Source organism: Lotus japonicus, chromosome 1 (genome assembly GCF_012489685.1).
Source record: "Lotus japonicus ecotype B-129 chromosome 1, LjGifu_v1.2".
In the NCBI taxonomy this organism is placed as follows: Eukaryota; Viridiplantae; Streptophyta; class Magnoliopsida; order Fabales; family Fabaceae; genus Lotus; species Lotus japonicus.
This window is the reverse complement of record NC_080041.1, coordinates 33174101-33186785: the sequence shown is the minus strand read 5'-3', so window position 1 is coordinate 33186785 and position 12685 is coordinate 33174101. Positions and strand designations below refer to the sequence as shown.

Genomic DNA, 12685 nt, shown 5'->3' with positions numbered 1-12685 from the left:
GCCTTCATGGACTTCCGCCATTATTCCATGGGTGTCCTTGGTGTCAACGCATTTGAGCATAGGGGACATAATTCCCCGCCGATACAACTCACCATCCACCACTGTGTAAAAACTGGCTTCCCTTCGTTTCGCTCTTGTGTTCACATCGTCATCCTTTGGAGGGTTTTCTAGGAAGATTTTGATTGACTCCATCCAAGAAGGCTCGCCTTCAATTACTGACTTGACTGCTTTCAACTTTATTTCTACCAAATCAATGCTCGGGCGAGGCAGGGTTTCCTGAATGACTGTTTGGTAATTGCCCAATCTCCCTGTGCTCGCCAATTTTGCTAACACATCTGCCCTCTCATTTTGGCCCCTTGGGACATGTTCTATCTTAATTTCTTTGACCTCCATCATCAATCTGTGTACCACTTCCAAGTATTTGGAAAGTTGCGGATCCTTTACTTGGTACTCGCCTTTCACCTGTTTAACCACTAACTGCGAATCTCCCTTGATAAATAACTTTTGGACCCCCAGCTCAATGGCTAGCCTTAAGCCGGCAATCAAAGCCTCATACTCAGATTGATTGTTGCTCGCCTTGAACTCGAACTTCAGAGACTGTTCAATGATCATTTTGTCTGGACTTTCAATTGTTATCCCAGCCCCACTTCCAGTCTTATTAGAGGATCCATCCACAGATAGGACCCATTCTCCTCGAGTCTTCTCGCCTTCCGTGGGTGTTAATTCCGCCACGAAGTCGATCAAACTTTGAATTGTGACTTGGCCCCTTGGCTCATATTGTATATCATATTCTGACAATTCCACTGACCAGCTAACCAATCGCCCTGACAAATCGGGCTTCTGAAGTACTTGTCTTAAGGGGACATCAGTTTTAACTTTAACTTGGAAACTTTGGAAGTAAGGCCTAAGGCGCCTTGCAGTTTTCAAAATCGCCAATGCAGCCTTTTCAATTTTTTGGTACCGCAACTCTGCCCCCTGTAAAGTATGGCTCACGAAATATATAACTTTCTGCTTTTTTCCCTCTTCCTGGAGCAACACTGTACTCACCGCCTTGTCAGTAACTGCTAGATAGAGCACTAATGGAAAGCCTGGTGTTGGCTTGGAAAGTACTGGCAATGTGGCCAATGATTCCTTTAATTTGGTAAAAGCTTGTTCGCATTCCTCTGTCCACTGAAACTTTGAATTCTTTTTTAAGCATGTGAAGAATGGGGCCGCTTTGTCACCCGCCATTGGCAAGAAACGTGACAAGGCGGCCATTCGTCCTGTCAAACGCTGAAGTTCTTTGACACTTGTTGGGCTTTTCATCTCTAAGATCGCCCTTCCCTTATCAGGATTCACTTCTATTCCTCTCGATGTCAACATGAATCCCAAGAACTTTCCTCCCTGGATCCCAAAAGAACACTTCTCAGGATTCAACTTCATTTGATACGTTCTTAATTGAGTAAACGCTTCCTTAAGATCGCCGCCATGATCACTAGCCCTGGCGGACTTTACGATCATGTCGTCCACATATACCTCCATATTCCTGCCCACTTGTTTTGAAAAGATTTTATCCATGAGCCGTTGGTACGTAGCTCCTGCATTCTTCAATCCAAAAGGCATTGTCTTGTAACAGTAATTCGCCTGATTGGTCATAAACGCTGTACTCTCTTCATCCGATGGATGCATCATGATTTGATTGTAGCCCGAATAAGCATCCATGAGACTTAAAAGTTCATTCCCCGACGCTCCATCCACAAGCTTATCGACATTGGGAAGTGGATATGAATCTTTAGGACACACTTTGTTCAAGCTTGTGTAGTCCGTGCACATTCGCCACTTCCCATTGGATTTTTTGACCATCACAACATTGGCGAGCCATGTCGGGTAATGTACCTCACGGATGAAGCGGGCCTTGATTAGTTTCTCAGTCTCTAATTGTACTGCCTTATTCTTTTCATCACTCATTCTCCGCCTTGGCTGGATGACTGGGGTCGCCCCTGGTCGAATAGCCAATTTGTGAGTGATCACATTGGGGTTAATCCCTGGTACATCATTGATGGTCCATGCAAAGAGATCCAAATTATCACCCAGCAGGGTGATCAACCTTTCCTCTTGCTCCTTTGTCAAACTGCTGCCAATCTTTAAAATTTTATCCTTAATTTGCACTTGCTTGGTTTCTTCCAGAGGTTGTGGGCGGAAATCATCAGCATCGTCTCTTGGATCCAAACTGAATCCCTCTTGCGGAAAGATTTCTGTGATTCTGTGACTTTCTTTGGCGGCCTTACGCCCATAAAGCGCCACACTTCTTAGATAACATTCTCTTGCTGCATTTTGGTCCACATGTAATACCCCAACCTTTCCATTGCAGGCTGGATATTTAACAGTCAAATGAGCTGTCGAAACGACCGCACATAGCTTGTTGAGGGTGTCTCGTCCTAAGAGTACATTGTAGTTGGCTCTGCACGCCAGGACTAAGTACTTCACTTGAAATTTCTTTACAAACTCTCCTTCGCCAAAAGCAGTTGGTATTTCCACATATCCTCGAACAGTGACACGGTCCCCTGTAAACCCTACCAAGGTTCCTTTATACGGCCTCAAGTCTGACTCTCTTAGCCCCAGACGATCAAAGGCATCTCCATAAATGATATCCGCCGAAGACCCCTGGTCTAAAAATACTTTCTTCGTGACATAATTGTTAACCCTGATTGTTACCACAATTGGGTCGTTGTCATGGGGAATCACGTGCGCAAAATCCTGAGGAGTGAATATGATAGGGGAGTGATTCACCCAACACTCGCTTTCGCTTGCCTCATGTACTGAGTGTACTGCCGCCACATAGCGCTTTCTAGCCTTACTTGAAATTGCACCCCCGCCAAATCCTCCTGCAATAGATGAACATTCCCCAACAGGATCGCCCAACTCCTCCACTATCTCCTTGCCTTTGCCTTTGTCTCCTTGGGTGATCCTAGCGACTTCTGGCGTTGCTGTGTCTTTAACGAAGTTTGCCAGATGACCAGCCTTAATCAATCGATCAATTTCCCGCCTCAAATTCCAACAATTATCCGTCGTATGCCCCAACGCTTTGTGGTACTCGCACCACCTATTGGTATCTACATTAGCTGGCGGTCGCCGAGGTGGTGGCGGGTACTGCACAACATTTGTCTGCCCAACGACCCTTAAAATGGTGCTTAAGGGCGCATTTAACTTTGTAAGTGGAACTGGAGCTGGCGTAGTACCATGTTGACCATTTGTGGCTGCAGCGGGACCTTGAGAATTACGGTGCCATGTATTTTGAAATCCTGGTTTGGAGTGTTGATATGGTCCCGGTCTTGGTACACGGGGGGTTTGTGCTACCCTGGTTTCCTTCCCTGCCTTAGGTTTATCCTGCGAAACCCCGCCGGAATGGGCTTGCTTGCGTCCTTCCTCTCTTTCTTGTTTTTTCTGATCATCCTGCTCAATTAATATGAATTCCTGAACACGAGCACGAAGGTCCATCATGTCCTTTGCTGGTCGCCTCGTCAAGTCCCGATTCAAGTCACCCGCACGAAGACCATTTTTGAAAGACGCCAAGCAAACATCCGGATTGTCCTCCTCCAGTTGAACCGCCATTTTACTAAATCGCGCCATGTAGCTCTTGAGCTTCTCCCCTGGCTGTTGATGTATGCTGATAAGATCAAACATGGTTGCCTTGGTAGTTTTATTGGCGGAGAATTGAGTTAAGAACTTTGTGGACAAATCAGTAAAATTGTCAATGGAGAAGGGCGGTTGACGGATGAACCACTGCATCGCCATCCCCTTGAATGTTGATGGTAAAAACCTACACTTCACCTCATCTGTTGCTCCTCCAATAACCATTTTCGTGTTAAAATAACGCAAGTGTTCCATGGGGTCTGAGTCGCCTGAAAAGGCGTCCAACGCCATCGTTTGCAGATGTTTTGGTATGCCCACCCGTGTGATGGCGGGAACAAAAGGCTGGAATTCAACAACGTCTTCGGCCTCGAGCCGTTGTTCTTGCTTATAGTCTTGTCGCTGAGTTAAGTACTGCACCTGGGCTTGCAACTGCTCGTTCTGGCTTTGTACTTTTTGCAAAGTGTCCAACATTTGTTGCAAGGCCGCCGGAGTGATTCCCGTCACCACCTCTGGCGCTTTTCTCGGAACGCTGGTTTTGAGGTCATCCAGATTTACATACTCAGGCGGCGCTGATCGTCGCCTGACTCCTGGATCTGATCTAGCTATCAGATCTGAAGGTCTTCCTGGAGCTGCATTCACCAACGAGACCGGTGACTGCGCCACCGAGTGAACCCCCGCAGAAGAAGCCTCCTGCTCCGGCTCTTGAGGTACTTCGCGGTTGTTGTACCGTCCACCGCCGCGGCCGCCGTGACGACCACCCCTCCGGCGATGATCGCGGCGGCCCACACCACATGAACGAGTTTCCATGGATCGTAAAACGCACCCTCTATGTCAAGTAGTAGATCAAAGTAAGCCCACAGACGGCGCCAATGTTCCGTACTAGGGAGATCTGACAGAAAGTAAACCCTAGCAGAGTACTAAAAATATCACAAAATGAATATTCTCATTAAATGTTTGAAAGGTTAAGTTGTACAAGCTGATGACCGTCCCTTTTATAGAGGGTGAAGTCATGACATGGACTTTTCCTAAATTTGGGCCTGACAATCAAGGCCCAAATCCTTGTACATATAAGACAAATCCAAAGGAATCTTCCAGCTGGCTTGTGGGTCCATCATCTAAGGGAGGACGAAGAAGCTCGTTGTGTCGCATTTCCCGCCATGGCTATCTTCAATGGTTTATTGTTCATTTTGGGCGGGACATAATCTTCTTTATGTCCCGCCCAGTCCACGTTATAATACACGAGTGGTGCCTAGGAGCATGAAAGTGGGCGATTTGGTATTACGTAGAAAGGCAAAAAGTCCAACTGATTCAAAGCTGACACCTAATTGGGAAGGTCCATATAGAATTCTGCGAGATTTGGGGCAAGGGGCTTACCACTTGGAGGAGTTGTCTGGGCGCAGGGTTCTAAGAGCCTGGAACGCCCAACACTTGCGCTACTACTACAGTTAAAGTTGTGTTCTGTTCATTTCGTTTCAGTGTGTTCTATTCTGTCCAAAGACTACGTCGTGTTTATTTGTTTGGTGGTTCCTGTACTTGTTTAAGTGCCAAGACTATGTGGTTGTTTAGTAAGACTCAGTAGCATGCACTCTTTTCTCTACCCATTAGAGGGAGTTTTTAACGAGGCATGATGTTAAATTTTAATGAAAAAAACAGGTATGCACTCTTTTCTCTACCCCAGGCGGGAGAGTTTTTAACGAGGCATAACCTTTAAAAAATTCTTGAGTGCTTTGTTAGCATTTAAGTTACTTTTCAACTTAGGTCTATCAATTGGGCGATTCCAGACAATTGAGAAAGAGTAAGTCTCTTAAAACTAGAGCGTTTGGCAACGAATTCATAAGCATAGCCTTAACTTGGATTAAGCTTGTCCAACTTAAGCACAAAGTCTCCAAGCGAGCAAATTTCTATATCAGAACAAATTGCGCTTCTGATCTCTTTATTTTTGATTCAATTCAAAATTACAAAGGCCTTATGAATTCAAAGAATAGTTGTTAAAGAAATATCAAAGTTTTCCTTTTGTGCAAAACTATGAAAGTTTCCTTTGCGTGGAAAGCTTGAATGAACCCATCGTTCTGTGATTAAAAGGAATCCGGGTGAAAGGTATATGGGCTGTGATTTATTTTCATTTGTTCATATTATTGATGTGTTGTTTAGGGATTTTTCATTTGTTCATATTATTGATACGTTACTTTGGAGTTAATCATATTATCATAAGTGGAAGTGATGAGTCTAGGTGAGGAAGGGCGATGCAGAGTTAAGGTTTAGCAATAACAATGAGATTTTCAACATAAGAACGCTTGTATTAAAATAAAGGAGAGGCGGTACGCCTTAAACAGACCAGAGATAATTGAAAAGCAGGAAAGCAAGAAACTACATCATCCACTTGGTATAAGACCAAGTAGGAAACAAAACATCATTCTCTATTGTTCGGGCGAAGGATCAGTGGTTTTCTCCTGCACCCTCCTTGTCATTGGCGTCTTCACCTTTGTCGTCATTTCTTTCTCCTTCATTTTCTTCTTCTTCTTCTTCATCTTCTTCTTCTTCTTCCTCGAAGTTGGGCAGAACCAACTTTCCATCAATGATCCTTGCATAAGGATCAATACCATCAGTGTTCATGGGCAGGTTTGGGTTGAGGAACAGAATTTGCTCTTTGGCCTTGTTAAAGCCAGCTTCAAGTTGGGAGAGGATGGAGGCCTTCAAGGAGGTGGTTTCGGTGGAAAGATTGGTGACAGATTCCTTCAAATCTGTATTCTCAGAGACGAAAAGGCTTGCCTCTTCCTTCATCTTCTTATTCTCTTCTTCTTTCGCCTTCATCAAGGCTTTGTTTTCTTCAAAGGTCTTCTTCAATTTCTCAAGTTCCAAAGCCAGGTCTGCGGCTTTTTTCTCATTGACTTTGTTAGATTTTTCCAACAGTTTCATGGTCGATTTCAATTGGGCGTTCTCTTTTTCCTTGTCTTCAAGCTTCTTGGTCGTAGAAAGCCCATCGAAGCTACTGGATTCAAGTTCTATCATTTTTGAAATTGCAGCAATTTCCAGGCTCTTGGTCATAACAGCTTGACAGGCTTCCTGAAGCCCAATTTTTCTTATTTTCTCTCTGTCAGCCTCGAACACAAGGTTCGTATCCACCAGGGTATTGAAGTTGATACGGGAATCCCATAAAGAAGTGACTTCTTCTGCAGTCATGTCTTCAAACTCTTTAAGTTCATACTTCCATGAAGGGGGCAGGGCGCTGGAAGATCCATTTTGGTTGGCACCTTTGGATACAAACTTTTTCATTGAAGACTGAATGCTAGCCTTCTCCGTAGGCTTCTCAGAATCTTGATTTCTTTTCCTTCTTTTCGGGGCGGGATTCTTGTTAGTTTCAGAGTGGCTTCCTTCAGGTTCAGTCAAAGTCTTGGCAGGAGAAGGTTTGTTTTTCAATTCTTGCTGTTCACGACGGAAGCGAAGAATGTCATCTTCAGAGAGGCGTGCCATTCTAGCTGCAATGAAATGAAGAAGCAGAAAGTCATAAATCTTTGGGCGAAAGAGATGGGTAGGAGAGATATAAAAGGAGATTCTTACCAACAAAGCTGGCTAAGTCCCTCTTTTTAAACGCTTCGTAAAAGTCATACAGGTTTAAGTTAATTGTTGACAAGAAATCAACTTCATGTTTCTCATCAATTGTTAAGGAAGATTCAGGTATTTTGTAAATAAGTTCGGGCTTATCAGTCCAGTAATATGGGAACCGAGGAGTGCCGTCATCATAATAGAAAACGTCTTTACTTTTTTCAGATTCCCTCAGTTTGAAAAATTTTGCTTTCCAGTGTTTGTAGTTGCTCCTAAACAGAGTGAAAAGCCCACTTCCTCTAGCGGAAGATAGAGAAATGTACTCACCCTTCACTTTCATCCCAGAGGTTTCAAAAAAGGAGAAAAATTTCTTACAGTTAGGAACTATGTTCAGGCAGATGCATAACAATTCAAAGGCCCTAAGATAAGCCCAACCATTTGCAGATAGTTGAGTTGGGGCGATATTCATTAAGGATAGGCTGGAACAGGTGAAGTCTGAAAGGGGAAGTTTATATTCAAGGTCAAGAAATATGGTTTGGAAGAAATACGTGTAGTTTCTTCCGCTAGAGTCAGGTTTTCCAAAACAACAAGGTTCATCAGGGGCGCATGCGATTATGTCTAAGTAGGCATCATTTCCGTCAGCCCTAAAAGTGTATTTGGTTAGCAGATCCATTACTTTAGGAATGGTATGGAAATGACTGAATCTAGTTGTGATTTTTCGTGAAACCCATAGGGAATCAGCAGCCGTGGGGTTCTTACGATTCTTAGGTGCCTTACGGGAATTTTTTGCAACCATTTTTGAGAACCTACCTGAAATTAAAAGGAAAAGGGGTTATCAGGGTGGGGAAGTTTTGTGAAAGAGCCGTTTATGGATATATTAGGCAGATAGGTCTCAGCATTCTGGGTAAAAGAGTTTGTGTGCAAGAAATTTGATGTGATATTTGATTTTGAGTTCAAGAGGAGAAATATGAGAAGAGGGGATGTGAACATTAAAGCTGATAAACAAATAGTTGAAGGGGATGAGGGTTTACCAGGAGGAAAAGAGTAGAGCTTTGAAGAAGATGCGGAATGTTCTTGTAAAATTCTTAGAGGCCCTTTTGTTTCCCGAGAGTAAGCAGCAAGCACCTGTTAGGATTTTGTGAGGAAATTACTGGGGAGGTTGAAAGTAGTGAGAAGTGAAGAGAGGTGGTGCTTTTATAATTGTAAATAGGAGTAGTCGCGTGGTTTCATATACATTTTTAGGCTTTAGGAGAGGAGACGTGTCCTTTGTTGAACCGGTAAAATTTCTCTGGTGAAACGTCTTGGGGAAGTAAACAGTCGCGTTTCTTCAGGTTTGAATGTAATAATTACTTTTTTACTAGTGCCGTTTGAAAGGATTCGGATAGTGGGTATTAAATGCTGAGTGGAAATGAATTATGAGAATTGTCAGGTTTTGTGCCATCACGTGTTAGGGAAGGTAGATTCAAATTTCAAAATATTTGCATATCTTATTTGTGATTATGACAGGAATTTGACAGTGAAGTGATGGGAAGAGATCTCAGTCAGAATCTTAGAAACGAGAGCAGGTGGAGTAATTTCAGTAATCGACAAGGGCGAAGCTTCTTTTTGCTTATTGAAAAAGGCGAAGCTTCCTTTGCTTGTTACAAGGGCGAGGCTTATGCTGTTTATTATGTGACATCTTTGCATGTAACAGTTATCTAAGTTTAGCGTTACTGACTTTATATGTTTAGGGGCTTCGAGTATTGTATTGTGGGCTTACTTAAAAGACACGCTGCACCTTAAAATGGCTTTTAAGCTTAGGTGTCTTGTGGGCTTGTGTACTGTTAGTGGGCTTACAGCCTTTGTATTATTGGGCTTACCGAATTTGTACTATTGGACCAGGCGACCCATGACCCGAACGGGTCAAAACTTCATAATATATAAAGAGGACACCGCCCATACGGTAGTGGATCCAATATTTTTTACTCATTTTGTTACTTTGCCTTGTTTTACTTTTGTTGCTTAATTGCTTAGCCCTGACCGGAGTTCTAGACCGGAACAGAAAGCAAAATGAAAGGTGCCGAGGACACTATCACTACACTAGAAACTAAATTTGGCTGCATCAGGAAGAATCTACAAAAGCTGGAACAATAATTAAATTCAGCTCAAAAGTGGAACCCAACAAAATACAATGTATTGAAGAGAAAGGAGATAAAGCAGAAATATGTAGATATACTTGAGAAGAGGAACTATATTGGAGGTGTAGATCAGCCGTCAGGGGCTATGTAGCTTAAGGAAGGAGACAAGAACACGAAGTTCTTTCACGGAAAAGAAACTGAAAGTAACAACCGAAACAGAACACGCATGATTAGAAATCAACAAGGGGATTGGGTCTACAAGCATGATCAGATTGCAAATTTACTGAAAAATCACTTTGAAAACATATGTGAAAGCATCCAGCCTCAGTATTTTAATTTTGTATGCCAGAAAGTCAAGAGCTGGCTACACCAAGACATGAAGAAAGAGTTGGAAGACGAGTTTACTGCCGACGAGGTAAAGGATTCATTGTACCAAATTTACCCTCTAAATTAAAGCGTCAAGACAAGATGGATTCCAAACCTTTTTTCACGAGAGCTCTTAGTGGATTGTAGGAGATGATGTTGTTGCAAAGTTGCTGGCCATCCTTAATGGAGGGGAGGGTCCATCAAATTTAATTTAGACTTTCATATACCTTATACCCTAGACAAAAGCCCATGAAACCCCAAATGAATTCTGAACAATTAGCTTATGCAATGTCATGATGTAACTTGTGACAAAATTCATAGCTAATAGGATCAAAGGTTTTCTTAGTGTGGTGGTTGGTGAGCATCCAAGTGCTCTCATTCTAATAGCGGACAATTCTCTAACGGGTTTTAAAGTCTTCTACTATATGAAGAAGAAGAGGAAAAGGAAGAAAGACTACATGGCGTTGAAACTAGATATTTCTAAAGCATACAATACAATTGAGTGGTTTTTATGAAAAATGTCTTAGTTACTATGGGCTTTCTAGCTGCATTCACATAGTTGATTATCAAGTGTGTCTCTTCAATATCTTATGTTTAACTAGTGAATGAGGAACCCACACCTTACTTTACACAATGGTGGGGCCTTGGGAAAAGGTGATCCACTATCTCCATACTTGTTTTTCCTATGTGTGGAAGCCTTCTCAGGCCATATAACAGATCAAATGCAACAAATGAGACTCCACGGGCTACAAGTGGTAAGGGACCCCCTCCTAGATTAGCTATTTGTTCTTTGCATACGACTACTTGATTTTTAGTAGAGCCACACAAGAAGAGGCAGATTGCATGCTACATGTGATAAGAAAGTATTAACTTGTGTAGAGACAACTTTTAAACTTGGACAAGACAAAATTCTCCTTCAGCCGAAGCGTACCTCAAACCAGTAGCGATATGGTCCATAATAGGATAGGTGTAAAGGAGGTTATTGTCCATGACAAGTTCCTATGCTTGCCTACAGTTATTGGACATTCAAAGAAAATGAATCTTTTGAAAGATCCATGAAAGGTATGGAGAAAACTACAAGGATGGAAGGAGAAGACACTTTCAAAAGCAGGAAAGGAAATTCTCATTATATCAGTAGCCCAGGAAATCTCGAACTACGTTATGACTTGCTTTGGAATCCCCTTCGGCATCTGTTCAAAAATTGAAATACTTCTAGCAAATTTCTGGTATGGCCAAAAATAAAATGAAAGGAAAATGCAGTGGGTGACTTGAAAACATTTGTTCAAACCCAAGAAGAGAGGCAAGATTGGATTTAGAGATCTTGAGACAAATCCGTACTAGATAAGAAAACTTGAGGATCCTAAACTCTAAAAACTTTCTACTTTACAAGGTTTAGAAGGCTAAATACTTTCCAAAATAAATTTTCTTAGTGAAAGAGCTACCAACCTAGCTTTGTTTGGAGCAACATATGGGGCGTTATGAACTTCATCAAAGATGGCATAAAGTAGAGGATTGGGAACGGAAAAAGAATTCGAATGTGGAAAGATCCTTGGCTCCCAAGGCCTGACAGGAGATATGTTCTTTTAGAAACCAACCCAAAATTGGAATAAGGATAGATGAGGACCTAAGAATAGGGGATGGAGGAGGACCAGACCATCACAAGACTAATCAACTGTTTAATCCAGCTGAAGCACAAATTAGAAAACCCCTTCCTTTAAGATGGGGTGGCGCAAAGGTCAAAATTATTTGGATGTGGAGCAAAAGTGGTTATTTTTTAGTGAAGTCAGCACACTACTAGATACAAAGCTCCAAAATTGAAGCTACTGCAAGTGGATCGAGGAACCCAAGTTTTCCATGGAAAAATTTGTGGGCTCCAAAAGTGCCGAACAAGGTAAAACATTTCATATACAAGGCAGCATACAATATCACACTGTGCAGAGAAAATTTAGCAAGAAGTGGAATCCAGGTGGAAGAACAATGTGTCTTCTGGGGTCAAGACGTACCTGAATCCCAATTTTACATTTTTCTCTACTGTGTCTAGGCTAGTGCTGCTTGGTTTCACCATCCTCTGAGTGTGCGTATAGACCAGATCGAAACCAGTTTTGCTGATTGGCTAAAAACATTTGCTCAAACAAGACAGAGGACCTCGCGACACAAATTTTACATAACACCTGCGCAATTTGGATGGCACGCAACGATCTCTTATTCAAGAACTCATAGCCTGAACCAACCTTTGTGATAGACGATGCTGTGAAAGCTCTCATAGGGTGTACAAATGCTTAGGAAAAACGAAGCCAAGATGTGGAGGTAAACAAGGATGAAAATCAACATAGATGCGGGATGGACAGGGGAGAGCTCAACGAGCTTTGGAGTCGTGGCTCGTTCTCATAGAGGAAATTTACTAGTAGCAAGTTCCCACTATATAGCTCAAAGAATGGATCCTCTGATTGCAGAAGCAATGGCTGTGGGATGGAGCTTACTTATGGAAAATGAGTGAGGTATGGATATTGTGATTTTTTATTCAGACTTTCTCTCTGTGATAAATGCAATGAGAACTAATTCACTTGTATGGACTATCCACACTATCATTTAATATTTTAAAGCTTTAGCTAGCACCTTCCCCTCTATTGCTTTCTCACATGTGAGGTGTAAATCCAATGTCCCAGCTCATATTTTAGCCTATGTTGCTTGCAATTAGGTGTCTAAAGTTTTGGTGGAATGAGGCTCGAGCTGACATTGAGTAAGCTTTGTGTGTGAGCTCTTCTTTATCTAATTAATATATGGTGCATGGGACTTAAAATAAAGGCTTAAATAAGTTTTTGGTCCCTAACTTTACCAAATGCTTGGTTTTCATCCCTCGTCGGAGCAAAGGTGGGTTTTAGTCCCTAACCTTTGCCAAAATGTTTGGTTTTCATCCCTCCGGAGCTTTTGGTCAACGTCGAAGCTCAGGTGGCACATGTGGCATTGCCACATGGGATTAATGAGGCCACGTGTTATTTATTTATTTATATTTTTTAAAAATAGAAAATTAACTCAGTAATTAAAAA

The 12685-nt window shown here is 42.3% G+C and overlaps 2 protein-coding genes across 2 annotated transcripts in view; both read right to left on the bottom strand.

The window, feature by feature from the left end:
- LOC130734454 (rust resistance kinase Lr10-like) overlaps positions 1-12685 on the bottom strand; it is a 74297-nt gene that overhangs the window by 45876 nt on the left and 15736 nt on the right. The window lies entirely within an intron of this gene.
- Positions 4677-12454, bottom strand: LOC130734456 (uncharacterized). Its single transcript, XM_057586891.1, has 2 exons — positions 11642-12454; positions 4677-7088 (listed from the first exon to the last, which is right to left on the bottom strand). The coding sequence occupies exon 2, from the start codon at positions 7081-7083 to the stop codon at positions 6049-6051; it is 1035 nt and encodes a 344-aa protein (XP_057442874.1). The 5' UTR covers positions 7084-7088; positions 11642-12454; the 3' UTR covers positions 4677-6048.